The 14,006-nt window shown below is 46.3% G+C and overlaps 1 protein-coding gene across 4 annotated transcripts in view; it reads right to left on the bottom strand.

Annotated features, from left to right (window-relative positions):
• Kcnh1 (potassium voltage-gated channel, subfamily H (eag-related), member 1) overlaps positions 1-14,006 on the bottom strand; it is a 321,016-nt gene that overhangs the window by 69,322 nt on the left and 237,688 nt on the right. For all 4 annotated transcript variants that reach the window (XR_373887.4, NM_010600.3, NM_001038607.2 and 1 more), the window contains exon 10: positions 5,919-6,115. Coding sequence is in view for 3 of the 4 variants with exons in the window: in NM_010600.3 (NP_034730.1) it covers positions 5,919-6,115 (197 nt within the window). In the remaining variant the exon portion in view is untranslated. The remainder of the gene's footprint in view (positions 1-5,918; positions 6,116-14,006) is intronic.

The following is a 14,006-nucleotide window of genomic DNA, read 5'->3' as shown; positions in this document are numbered from 1 at the left end:
AGGTCAGTGTGTGGTCAACATAACATGTCACATCATGTCAGGTAAACTGACTGGAGTTAAGCTCCAATGGCCACAGCCCTTGATGCCCCTCCCCATATAGTCTGGGTTGGGAGAAATTCTACCCATGATGCAGTTGGCAGCAGCATCCTTCTAGGAACCTCTCAGAAGGTGCTAGTTGTGGGTCCCAAGATCTAGCTTTACGATGTTCTAACCAAGAGACTCTTGGGTATTAGAATTCAGTTCTCCTATCCCTTATTCCATTTGCACTTTAGCAGCTGACAGGACACTTGAATTCCTAAACAGCAATGCACTTGGCTAAGCAATACATCCTAGACTGGCTCTTTATCTTCAGCAGTGGCTATGGTACAAGTAGCACACATGTTGATAGCTTGATCTCAAAGTGCCCTGTACCTACCATGTGTGAGGAAATGTACTCAGCTCTCTGTCATCCCATCCAATAGTACCATTTGGGGGAGGCAGTATGAACCCACAGACCAGAAAGAGCCATTCTTGTTCAGTGCTCACCAGTCCCTACCCACGGCTGGCAAGTGGCAGAGCTTAGCCATGAGGTGACATTTCCTAGATTCAAATTCATCCCAGAACTTCTGTTTTCCCAGAAGCAGAAGATCTAGCCTGGCCGTGCACTGTGAGCTGGCATTGGCATAATGAAGAGTGACCCCTTAGGCTTCCCAGGGACCATTGTGGACTCTACGTTTGCTGGGGTCCTGGCAAGAGCAGGACCCAGGGAAGACTGCACAGGTCCTCAGCAGTCCCTCTTGGTCCTGCTGAGGGGAAGGAGGCTGATTTTGATTTATATTTTGCTGTCTCACAAAATATAGTGTCGATCCCATCCTCGGCACCCTCTGCCACCTCTGATTCCAGCACCATGATTTCATTATCCCTCTGGCTTGACAGTCTAATAGATGATTTTAATTTTACAGAAGCCTTCACTATGGTGGGATGACAAGGAAAGTATTGGCTAGGCAGAGATCATCAACACCAGTGTTCAGCAGGAAAATGTGTGCTATTGCTAAGCACCTGGCTTTATAGCCTTACTTCTTAGCTTACCAGCATTCCACAAGAACAAGAAGTACAGAAAGGGCTTCTTAATACCACCTACGAGTAGAGCTCTCTACAGACCTCTGAGGTGCCGAGTTCTGCAGAGGAAAATGTCTTTTGGTTAAAGTGGGCTAGAAGTGTATGCATGGAATTCAAGACAGTTCACCATGGCAACCTCTGCTTTAGAAAGCCCTGGTGATGGGTATCAGCTCCCTCCCAAACACACCAGGTTGAGCCTTAATTACGATTTTTAAAAAATCCCTCCTGGAATAAATTATCATAAGCAAACACTGCAGAAAAAAATACTCGCACACACAATAATATTGGCTTTGAAAAGAAAGCCCTACACTTGGAGGATGAAAAGCGCCCATCCAATTACCTGTGTGCCAATTATCCCTGGCACTGGCTGCTGGTAATTACCTAATTGCTTGTATGCTGGCATCCTTGAGTTGTGGTACATTTGATCTACTGTCTTAATGATCAATCCCTGAGCACCAAGGGGTGACACCTCTTCCCCATCCACGGGGACATGGAGCCCACACAAGTCATTAACCAAAGAAGCAGACCTGCTCCTAACACAAGGGGACCAAGAGTGACTTCAACTCTTCAAGCCTGGAAGTAGAGATGGGGGTGAGACAAAATGTGCACAGGGTGCTGCCTGCAGGGCCAGGTTACGGTTATTGTATTGGGTTTTGAGATATGGTCTCACTAAATCACCCAGGCTTGCTTCAAATTGAGTCTATAGCCCAGTTTGTCCTTGAATTTGCAATCTTCATGCCTCTACCAACTGCTGGAATTTGAGGCATGTGACCCCATGCCCAGCTTTGCTATGCCATGTTATACTTTAATATGCACGATGCTGACAATAACACTAATGAGAGATCCTGTGCTATCTCCTTTTTGTTATTGTTGGGTTGTTTGAGATAAAGTCTTAGACTATAGCCTAAGCTGGTCTGGAACTTACCATGTACCCCAGGCTAGACTTGAACTAGCAGCAATCCTCCTGCCTCACCCCCCTTTCCAAGTGCTAGAATTACAGATGTGAGCCACTATTCCAAAAATATTAGCTTCTTTTTACAAATTAAGAAGCACAGGCTTAGTCAACATCTAGTCAGCAGCAACCCTGAATTCACTCGGGACCTTAGCCCCAAAGCAGTGACTTTCTAGTAATGGGTCAGGTCCCCAGGATACTGGCTAAATAGTGATCTTCTTGTGCATTCCTTGTGCCTTGCCACTAGTCTGGGGTCTGACAGGTTTCCCTGCTTCTGAGTTCACTGGTGGGAGCAAAGGTCACTGACTATGCTAAGAAGACAGCCAGCCTATCCCCTAAGTCAATAAACCTGAAGAAAGCCAAAGGATGTCACAGCGTTAAAGGCTGAGTACCACTACCCAGGGCAGGATAGCTATGTTTCAGAGTCTGCCAGTGTCTGGGTAACCTTGGAAAGGGGTTTCTCTTCCCCACACCCTCTGGGTTTACCTCCTTGAGAAGACATAATGGCTAGGTAACACTATCATGGGCTCCGAGGACTTCAGAGCTGATATAAATCATCCCTGAGCCAATGCTGCTGCTGCTCTCATCCTCCTGGAGTTGGCAAGATCTTACTCTCAGCAGCACGACAACTCTGCCTGCGAAGGCACCTCAGGGCCTGCAGAAAGATGCTTGAAGAGCCAGCACCCTAGCCAGGCTCTGGGCTAATGGTTCCACTCTTTCCCTGTCATGACATTGCATAGGCTGCTCCGCTCAGAAAAAAAAACAGGTATGCTAGATTCTCTTCACTCTCTGGTGATGAACCTGTGGTCTCAACATGACTCTACTGCTGTGTTGAGCTCTGCAGAGCAGGAACTCTGAGCAGAGGCAGAAGGCCCCTCTGTGAAAAGGCACATGATGATGATGGGTAGAGTGTTACACAGAAGGAAACAGTAAAAATCAACTTAATCTTAAGTGTCCTGTGTCCTAGGCTATCGATTAATCTTCTCCATCTTCAAGATGAAGAGTCCTTCTTCCTCATCCAGAATTAGAGAAGAATTAAGAAGCAGAGGCAGGATCCAAATCAGACTCATTTGTCTCAAAACTCACAAGCAAGAAAAATGGAAGGTCAATGCTGATGGTCTCCGGTCTAGCTCTACACTGACCTTACATGACTTTGGAGGACAGCATTACCTGACAAGAACCTTCCTGGCCCAGATGCTAAAGTAGCTCTGAAGGCAGCAGAATTCAGCTGAGCTCAGGGGTAGAAAGGTAAGGTTTAGAATATGGAGGCCATGGGAAGCCAGGAGGCTTCAGGAATGTTCTGGTCTGGGAGTCATTTGGGCTCTGATTCTTTCATTTCTAACCAGCTCTGTGGCATTTCTGTGGCACATCCTATCTGTGGCATGCAGATGGTGAGAACAAGGAAGAGAGATGGGCTGGATACTGAGGCGCATTCTGGCTCAGAGTTTTTGCTGTGCACTGGAAGAGGGCTATGAGATGAGACAAGTCCCCAGACGGATACTGATGGCACAGTGTCCTCAGGACTCTTAGCAAATAATTCACTTGATTTTTGCCAAGCTGGAAACAGCCACAAGAATAACTTCACTTTGTCAGAAAAAAAATGTAGCTAGGAGAATAATTCATGCATGTAATGTTCTCATCGTTGGTGCCCTGTGCAACCATGAATTAATTCACAGAAGGACACAATGGGAGACGACAATGGGTGCCCCAAAATGACAAGTCTCCTTTTCCAAGAAAAGAATGGCTTTTTACATAAAGGCTGTCACTAAAATTACTTTGGCTTCTATACCAGACTTAGAGGCACTTGGGATGGGACGAAAGTTCTGAGGTCAATCAGCTTGACTCTTCATCAGATGATTGAATTCCTCCCATGATGTTCTGGAGTCGAAAATTACAGGACCCTAAACACCCTCAGGTCCACAGGCAAGCTCTACCTTCTCTTCTCTGGAGATCTGACACTTGAAAGGATGATCTGAGACTGACCACAACTTTGGTTCTTGCTCTTTTCTAGAGCTGTCAATCACTCGATCTGCATAAAACCAGCCTGACCACTGAGACATCGTTGCTTTTTGTTTTTTTTTGTTTTTTTTTAGACAGATCTACTTGAGCCACAATTATTCCAAAATGATTACTTCTCCAAATAACTCAAGCTGCATATTTTTCAACCCATATCACCAGCAACTCTGAGAGCCGATTATAATCAACTGGCTTTCATGGATAGAAGGAATAAACCAAAAAACAGGTTTTTGGAGAATCCACTCGGCTTAAAGTATCTTCATAAAGCATCCATGCTCCCAGCCAGCAGACAGGTAAGGAACACTTCTCCAGCCATCCCCAGCCCACAGGGGCCTGAAATCAAAGAGCTGGAGAAGTGCTTTCTCTACCACACTGAATTGCATGATGGGGAAACAGAGACACGGAGGCCCACCTCTTTCCCCTCATCACTGAATGGTGCATGAGTTGCACGCATTCTATCTGGTTATACACTGATGATATGGGATGCTCTGGTGCTCCCAGGTCTCTGAGCAGGATGCTCAGGGCAATGCACTGGAGGGACTAAAGCAAGAAAAGACCTACCATGCAGAGCCAAAGACTGGCCTTAACAAAACTTGCTCAAGGAACTCAAGTGCCAAGCTCTGGTTTCTTCCTCTGGACACTGTCAAAAGCTCTCCTGGTGGACTATCTGCCCCTTCCCTTACTCCAGCATCTCCTCTACACTTGACTCATTCCCTGGACGTGGCTTCTCTGCCTCCCTCCTTAGCTGCCCCCTCCTACATCTTGTTACACTTTGGGGGAGTCATGATCACTGTAGTAGCTGTAGGAACTGCCATTACCTGCCCATACAGCACTTCTTTTAGGTGCTGTCCCCTGAAGGGAGAGAGTCTTTGGTTTTCTTTATCTAGTCTAGTTCATCTGACACCAGGAGAGACCTAATGAGGCAATGAATCATTCACAGTCTGCATGGCTAGCAGGAGTCTGTCACACATGAGCAGTAAGGTTTTCAGCACAAACCACACGTGAGCTAGAGCGGGGACCAGGACTGTGAAAGCCAGGTTAGTGGGACAGGTATGAGGTCACTACAGGGAAATTGTTATGAAGTCCTTCCAAGTGCACCCTCTTGTTCTGGAGTGGCCATGCTAGTGTTTAACCAACAATGATGGATGGCATAGAAGAAAGCCAGTCATGAGGGCAGGTATGGACCTTGAGAGACTGAGAGAGGGGGATGAAAGTTTGAGGGCTGCATGGTGAGATCTTGACTTAAAACAAACCAAAACAAAATCATGAGAAACTAAAGACTTCAGAGAGACTATGGAGAGAGAAAAAAACTCAGACAACCTGGTATGAAAGAAACAGCTTTGGGGAACACATTTTCTTTTCTTATTTCTCAAATAACTGGCTGGCTACAAAACTTCCTCCTGACAACCAAATCCCACAGCTTTGTTTGCTGAACTCAAACTTTCATACTTTCGTGTCTTTTTCATAAAGATTTTTAACCAGCCGCCACATAGTAGCCTTAGACCACTCTACAGATCCCTGGCCCTGGGGGTGCAGTGGACATTGACCAGGTGGTCCCATGTAGCCATTCTATAAGCTCCCATTTTATCCATCTTTGCTAGGAACTACAACCCACAGACTGACACAGCAAAAGCCTCTCTGCACTAAGTCTGATCCACCTCCTAGACCAACAGACTTGCTTTCCTCTCCACTGTACAACAAAAGCTCTAACAAAGCAAGGAATTGGCACAGGGCTGCCATGGGGTGTTCTTCTCCACTTAAATAAAAAGTTAGCACATTTCTCCAGCAACAGCAATTACCCAAAGTACACAGGGAAAAAAAATCTTAGAAAGAATCAAAGCCACAAGCTCACCCTCTTCCTCAGGTTGTAGGTGAGAATCAGGTTCCGGGAGAAGGAGTGGGAGAAGGCTGTGTAGAATTCTAGCACTTTCTGAAGGGCGTCCCTCTTGATCACGTGCAGGTCACAGTAGGTCAAGGCCCGGACATTAGCACAGGACTGTGCAAGGGTAGCTTCCTTCCAGAAAACATCCCCAAACACGTCTCCTTTCCCTGAGGAAAGAGAGTTGTCATGAGCACCATGACCATCGGGAGGGATCTGCACTCACTGGCAGCCTGCAGGTTGGGCTTTGAGAAAACAGAGTCATAATTTGGTTTCTAATAACATGCAACTCAAGAACCTTTAAGATAACGCAAATACCTGCTAATGCCACCCTGCTGCAAGGGTGGTGCTGAGCCCCTAGAAAGCCATCCCTGTCCTTATCAGTCTGTCCACACCTCATTTCCCCCATTGACTCCTCATACCTGTGACTACCGTGTGTCTTTGCATACAAGAGCTGTATGCCCTAGTCCCCTCAGAGCACAATGTTGTATAGCAATTTCTACACAACAACGTGAACTATTCCATCCTGAGAGGGAAGCTCCTTAAGACTTGGGAAGTCTTAAAAATAACTCACAAGTCTCAGAGACTCCCAGAAGCTTACCAGATTCACAAGGCCCCTCCCTTTTCAGATTATAGAAGCAGTAAAGACTGCCAAAAGGAGGGGGCTCTCTAGCTAGCAATCTTCTTAAGGGTCAAGCAGAGACCTCAGGGTTACCATGCTCATGAGTTGTCACCCATTTTGGGGTGGGCTTTGATAGCATATCTGCCTCTGAGCTATAGATGTTTCTGTAACTACTCTTCATTTATACTTCCATAATACCTGCAACAAATTTATTCAGCAAGTTGGGATCTGAAGGTATTACTTTGGTCTTTCTTAGTTCTTTCTCTGAAATAGGGAGACATTTACTCATGTCTCCCTAGAAACTGTCACACAACAGAACTACATAGTAGGAGCTTGGTTGGTACTGGTAGGCAAAAAGGAAGTGGGGGCTGAAGTGAGCCATAGGTCTGCACCTGTGTGTCTAAGAGGTGAATAGATATTCTCCACACATGAGGTGTGTGTTTGTGTGTAGACATCCCAGGAACCGAACAATAGGGAAGCTGCAACTAGCTGAGACTATCTACCTAGAAGCAGGCAACTGTGGGGTTCAACACCTCCCATATTTGTCCCAACCCTAAGGATTAATTTGTGTCATGTGTTCTTCTACCCCACACCTCCGGAGATGTATTCTTTAATCTTGCTAAATGCCTACCTAGTTTGTGCAGTATAGGCCCTGTGAAATTGCATCTCCAGCATCTTCTGTCTCTGGAATCCTATTAGTACATTCAGTGAATCAATACAAGATTGTAAAATAAATGCTTATATCACAAACCTGTATGTTGAAATTCAAAACCCCAGTATAACAGCATTGGAGGGAGCCTTTGGCTTATGACTGACGAAGATAGTTTATGACTTTGTCTCATGTCTGGTCCCATGGCACCTTTATAAGAGGGACCCAGAGAGTTCTCCTGTGCTATTTCTTCCATTTGCACATACAATAAGAAGCAGGCAGTCTGCATCTGAAGATCCTCATTATAACTTGGCCATGCTGGACCTCTGATCCCCCAAAACTGTATGAAAATTCTACTGCTTATATGGCAACCCTGCTGTAGCATTCTGTCATGGCAGCACTGAATAAGACATGTAGTAACCTTCATCATTGTGTGCTTACCCATCTCCTCCTCTCAGAGACATTCTCAGAGATATTCTCTATGTATGAATGCTTTACCCCGTGTCTACTGCAAAACTGAATGTATTCCTGGTATGGTCTCTAGCTATGTGGTTTGATTGTTCACCTTGCTTATACATTTTCATGGCAGATTGTGAATTCCCAGGGGGTCAGAGAAGAACTGCAGAGGAAGGAGAAAGCAAGAGTGGTGTTGGTCAGGCTCCACAGACCCAGGCACCCTGGGCACTTAACCAGCACCTGTCTTCCTGTCAATAGCAAAAGAAGCAGTTAGAATCTGAGGCAAGCAGGCTTAGTGACTTCTTCTCCAGTACCAAGTATCCATTGCAAGCATAAAAGATACTCTATGTTCTTCTCGAAGCACCTCCAAAATGTGAGTCAATACCTCTACCTCCTCCAAATCAGGCAAACTATGCACGGCTTGGGGACACTGCTTTGTGGTTCTTCTGTGTCTGTTGTTCTCATATGAAAGTGGCTTTAAAGATTTGGTGTGAATAGGACATTCATGGAGTAACTTCAAGGTAAACATGTAAGCTTAGACATTTTGTGTTATGTGTAAAAATAGATCTCTTGCCAAGTTCTAATTTTAATTGCCTGTGATGGATAGCTAAGGTACATATAGAGCCAATAGGTAGAGATTTTCCGTAGGATGCTTCCTGGTTGTCCTGGAAACAGGATTTCTCCATGATGCCCTACAGTACTGACCTCTAGAAACTCACCTATATATATTAAGCATCCTATAGCCTTCCCACCTTGTCCACCATGACACATGTGACCTCCATATCTATGTAATCTGGCTCTTCTAGAGAATGTGCCTCCTCTGAAGAAACATGCCAAACTGTTGATAAACCAATGTTACCTGTTCCTTCTGGTAGTACAGTTACATGTCATAACTCTCTTGAGTAGGTGAATAAAGGCTAGACTTTGTCATTTAATCAATACAGTCAGGTAGAAATGACATTCTGAGATTTTTAAGGCAAGATCATGGGTAGCTGATGGCCTGGGTCTCTTGAAGTACCCATTCCTGGAAGTGTCTATCTTGAAGTCTGATCAGCATGAGGGAGAGCCTGATACACAAGGAGTACTCTGGTCTCCAGTCCAGCTCTCATCTGATAGTTAGGCATACCCACCAGCTATGCCAATAAACCTCTGGCTGGTTCAGCCCAGTCAAATCTTTGGGTGAGTGCAGTAAAACCACATGAATACAATCATCTGGGAAGCCTGCTATGAAACAAGAATGAGTATCTCATTTAAGGAGCTGTTCTCCAGCAGCAGACACTTAGACACACGGTTCATGGAGCTCTGAGCAGAGAAATGGCCTCATGGGTGAACTTACTGTTTCAATAGAACATCACCCACCACCTAGGCTCTTGCTGGCACCCTTGTGTTTCTGAAAGAAAGTAACAGGAGAGGGTGAGGACCTTCTCTAATGAGCAGAATTTCCCATCAGGGAAAATATCTCTAACAGGTTGGCTTTCCTGGCTACACGCTTTGAGTACTGGTGAGAAAGGCAGCATTCCAAACTCCACAGTTCCTACTGGAGGAAACATGGTATAATTAAGCTGTAACTACTGAGTAGAAGCTGATTGGTAATTTTATCTGCTTCTTACCAAGATTATCTCATTTAAACAAGACCCAATATAGAAACATTATGCCTCCTTAATGAAATTTTCTAATTACAGAAGAACCCTTAAAGTGAAATAATAGCTCCTTGCGTGCATTTAATGAATGAATATGACTGTACAGATCTCATTTACGAGCCCTCTCAAGAGGCGCATCTACCTACCGCACAGATCATAGGACACCCATGCAGGGATTGAACACACATGAATCAATGCATGGAGACAGTAGCGCCTCACACTGGGAAGTTTTCCACAGAGCTGGGAGACTTGGTGATGTCATAACACAGATTAGCTCTCCAGCCCAAGTTCAAGTGGCTAATCCTACTTCCTGTGAAGGCAGCCACTTTGGTGCAGATGAGCTGAGGGTTAAGCATGTGATACGTAGGACTCATTGAATCCCAAGCAAACCCAAACTCCACTAGCAAATGGGAACTGTTTCAAAAACACATGTTAACTTATGAAAGCCTGCAGGAGCAAAGCAGGTTCTGACAGGCTTCATTGGTATGACACAAATGGCTGGGACAACACGATCTGTGGGCAGGTATCCCCCTGAGTCATCTCCTCACCTGCTTCAGGGAAGGCACAGCTTCTCAGCCTAAGGTGAAAGACCCAGCCATGTGAGCCAGCTCCCCTTGACGACAGTGACCAGCTTCCCTGCCCACTCTGAATACGGCCAGAGAGTAGGACCACCTAGAACCTACGATGTGCACCAGTACCTACTATGTGCTTCCTCCCAGAGGCCAAGGCCCAGCCTGCTGACTCTGGAACACTTGTGAGTTCCTCCACAAGTCCTTAGGGCTGCAACCCAAGCCTGCCTGAGGTTGTGGGTGGGTGTAAGGAAGCTAAATGTTGACATCTTGTAATATACAGGAAAGCTGCAAATCTCTTGTCACCTTCATTGCATAAATAAATGTTGCTGCAGAGGTTACAACCTCTGTTCTATGTGCCACAGCTTATAGAATGAGAACATGCATCAGAGACAGACAGACAGACAGACACCCTGCAAATCTCATCAGTTGCTTCCTCTCTATGGTGAGAAATGACTCCCGAGAACAAAGCCTGGGGCTCTACTTCACTGGCTGCTGAAGTGTTGAGTGCTTACTGGACTTCTGACCCAGCAAAAAGAAATGGCTGGAACTAGACATGCTCAGGTGACCCTGGTTCCAGGGACAGATCTGAGTCTCCCCCATTTCACAGAATGCATCTGTCTCTAGAAATTTGCTGTGATTATAACTTCTGTAAGAGAGCTGCATCATGTTCAGACCCCTGCTCTCTTTCCAGTCAGTACGAAAGATCCATGGGGATGGCACTCTTTACCTACCTCTAGTTAGAGATGGACAGTAACACAAATAAGGTCACGGCCAGGCCTCTCCAAATGCCTCTGCCACCCCCAGAGAGCTTTTAGCTTGACTTCCCACAGCTTGGTCCACCTCTTGCCATCTCTGCACACGATTCAACCCAGACCAATGATTTGGACTTATCTTTTGTGGGTCAGAGATCCCTTTCGGCATCTTATGGGGCTGGATGGCATGGTGGAGATCATTTCTAGGGTCATTTCTTGGGCCACAGAGTTTATAATGAAAGAAGAGGAAACTCATGCATGCCTGTCATAATGAACAACAAAATAGCAAAACACAAGCAATGCCAAGATTGGGGTGGGGAGTAGGAGGGACTAAGGAGAGCTCACGGAGAAGATAATGGAGCTGCCTACACAGAAGTTAGACAGGCATGAAGGGCTCGGTGGCTCTGGCAAACTGCACAGGTGGAAACAAAGACGGGTTCTGAGGTGTGCCCCTCACCCACTAAGAGTCTTGGTTGTCTTAGTCGACCTTTTCTCACTGTTAGGCAGCAGTTCCAATAGTCTGTCCTGCTTAGACCATCCCCTTCCATGAAACAAAGAGTTCTCGCCACCCTGAGGTGCTGCAGGCGCCTACTACAGTGGTGCAGGGAGGTTGGTCAGCACCATGATCCATCTAATTCTAGGGCTCAACACTGGGACTCTCCGTGTTCATAAACACAAAGCGCATCCCAACGATAGCAGTTGTACAGGGAAAGACAATGATCGGACTTAGTAGTGGTTAATACTGATAGCTTGGTGGGATCAAGAATCACTAAGGAGGTGGATCTCTGTGAGAGCTTCCAGATTAGGTTAACTAACATAGAAAGACCTACCCTAACCATGGGGTGAAGGCCCACACTGAAAAGAAAGAAGAGAAAGCCAGTTGAGAATTTCTCACCCTCTGCTTCCTGGCTATGGATGTAACAGGACCAGATGCTCGAGGTCCTGCCATCGTGACCTCCCTGGCACCATGACCTTCCTGTCTCCTCCCAAACTGTGAGCCCCAGTAAGTCCTTCCTTAACCTTATGTTGCTTTTGTTAGGTGCTTTAATGATAAGGAGACAAGCAGCTAATCTGTTGTTGGCCTGCCCTGCTGTGTTGTCCTTTCTTGGCTACCCCTCTGCACACCTGCTGTATTGTGCACTCTTGGTTACACCTCTGCACAGACCCATACAGTTTCTTAGGCCCTGGAACCCATCCACCTGAAACCCCCCCACCCCTCTTTCAAGTTTCTCCCTCTTTGTAGGTCTCCCATCCATCTCATTTCTGTCAATCATTACCCCTCTGCTAATCAATCTAAACAATACTCACTAATCCTCAACATGTATGACATGTTGTTTCTAATGCACTCATGTGTGCCTTAAATTTTGTTTTTGTTTTATTTACTTTTTTTTTTGAGGAAGGGTCCCCTATGTAATGCTGGCTGGCCTAGAACTGGCTATGTAGACTAGGCTGTCCTCAAGCACACAGAGAACATGCCTCTGCCTCCCGAGTGCTGAGATTAAAGGCGTATGCCACTATGCCCAGCTCTGGAGTTTTAAAAAAGTGTGTGTGTGTCTGTGGGTGTGTCTGTGTGTCTGTATGTGTGTCTGTGTGTATGTATTCATGTTGGTATACACATAGCACAACATATATGTGGCAACTGGGTCATAAAATATTGATGATCTTACAAACTGTGACATCTCTGTCCAGTTAAACATATTCTATGGCATTTGCAAGAACTTGGTACCAGTACCTGTCCTTACCCCTGGCTTCTGCAACAGTCCAGTGTCTTGGCCACTCTCCTTGTTGTAGTAGCCCCCCACCCCCACCCCCAGTCTCCTGAACACACTTCCTAGGTACAGGTGCTCCCTAGGGACCTGCTCTGAACCCCTGATTCTCTTCTCAGTCTCATACCCCTGCTAGAGTGGGGAGTTTCTGGGCTTGTGCCCTCCCTGCTCTCATGCATCTGGGCTGCAGTGATGCAGGGTTTGTACCCTGAGTCAAATCTCCAGAATCATCCTGCGGACACTCAGTTAGCTCAGACCCATACATCTGAGGGAGGAAAAAGTCTCCTCCACGATAAGCCCATGATCCTCCTGGATTGCTCACCCTAATAAAGTCCCCTCTTATTTCACAAACAGTGAAGGACCATCTTCTACTCACTTCATCTACCAAGTATCTCTTGGCTCTATTTTCTCTCACTTAAACTGCTATAAGATCAGGTCAGGCTACTCTTGCGTATTGGCGTACTCCTTGTTGGTCCCCTCTGACCTCAGCTCTCTAATTCACTTTCCAAACAACTGCCTGGATGACTTTCCTAAGCACAAGTGAAATTCTGTCCCTGTTCTGTTTAAAGTCACCCCTGGCCCCCCTATTACTAATCTATTCATGTTCACCTTAATAGGGCAAGAGGCCCCAGAACTCTGTAGTCTGAACTGCTCTTCATTGCTAGATGTGACTTCTAAGCTCTGCCAGTGTTCACCCTGAGGATGCTGTGCCTGCTTTCCCTCTCACTCTCTCGTCTCCTAGCCCAGCCCCAGACACGGCTGAACCTGGTGGCACTCGGCTCTGATGCAGCCTTTGTCAGGAAGCCTTCCTTTACTCTGTGGCTCAGCTGGCTTGGATGCCTGCTGTGTGAATTCTGACAGCATCTTCTTGTCAGCACTGTTGCCACTCTCAGCTCTGCCTGGTAAGTGTATAATGACCTGTCTTCCAGATGATTGTCTCAGCTCCCTGAGAGACCGGCCTTTTTGTTCATGTTGTGTCTCAGGCCCCTAACGCCACACCTGGGAAGCATATGAAATGAGCTAACCATTGCAAAGGTAGGTGAGAGGCACAGCTTGGGACGGGGACGAGTGTGGCCAAAGGCCTGGGATGTCCTGGGCTGGGAGATTTTGGGAAGATGACTGGACAGCGGAATCTATGCGTCAGCAGCTGCCTTGTCAGGCTGACTTGCTGACCTGCTCAGAAATGTTCCCTTAGCTCAGTGTGATTCAGCTTTCTACTAAGCTGAAAGTTTACAGGCAAATTTACAACCATGAAATAAAATGATGCACATTAGAAATTGCCCTGTGAGTGGGAGCAGGGAGCAAAGATGAGGGGTGTGAACAAGAGACTGCTCTAAGATAGAAGCTCTGTCTGTCTTAGAAGCCTTCTAGAACCTTCACCCCATATGTGTCCCCAGCCTTCCTCATGCAGTGATGCTGAGTGTGAAGAAGGCTGGTATCTCTTACCAAATGGGCCTCACACACAAAAGGATTCAGTTAAAGTAGAGTCTTAGAACCATCATGATGACTCCCTGTCTGTCAGATAAAATTCCATTGGCCAAGTACCTCTCTTCCACAAGCAAGTGGACCCCAGAGTTCCACCAAAAGCTGGTGGAAATTACCAA

This window comes from Mus musculus, chromosome 1 (assembly GCF_000001635.26).
Source record: "Mus musculus strain C57BL/6J chromosome 1, GRCm38.p6 C57BL/6J".
Taxonomy (NCBI): domain Eukaryota; kingdom Metazoa; phylum Chordata; class Mammalia; order Rodentia; family Muridae; genus Mus; species Mus musculus.
Note: the sequence above shows the minus strand (reverse complement) of the source record. Positions and strands in the feature narration are given on the sequence as shown.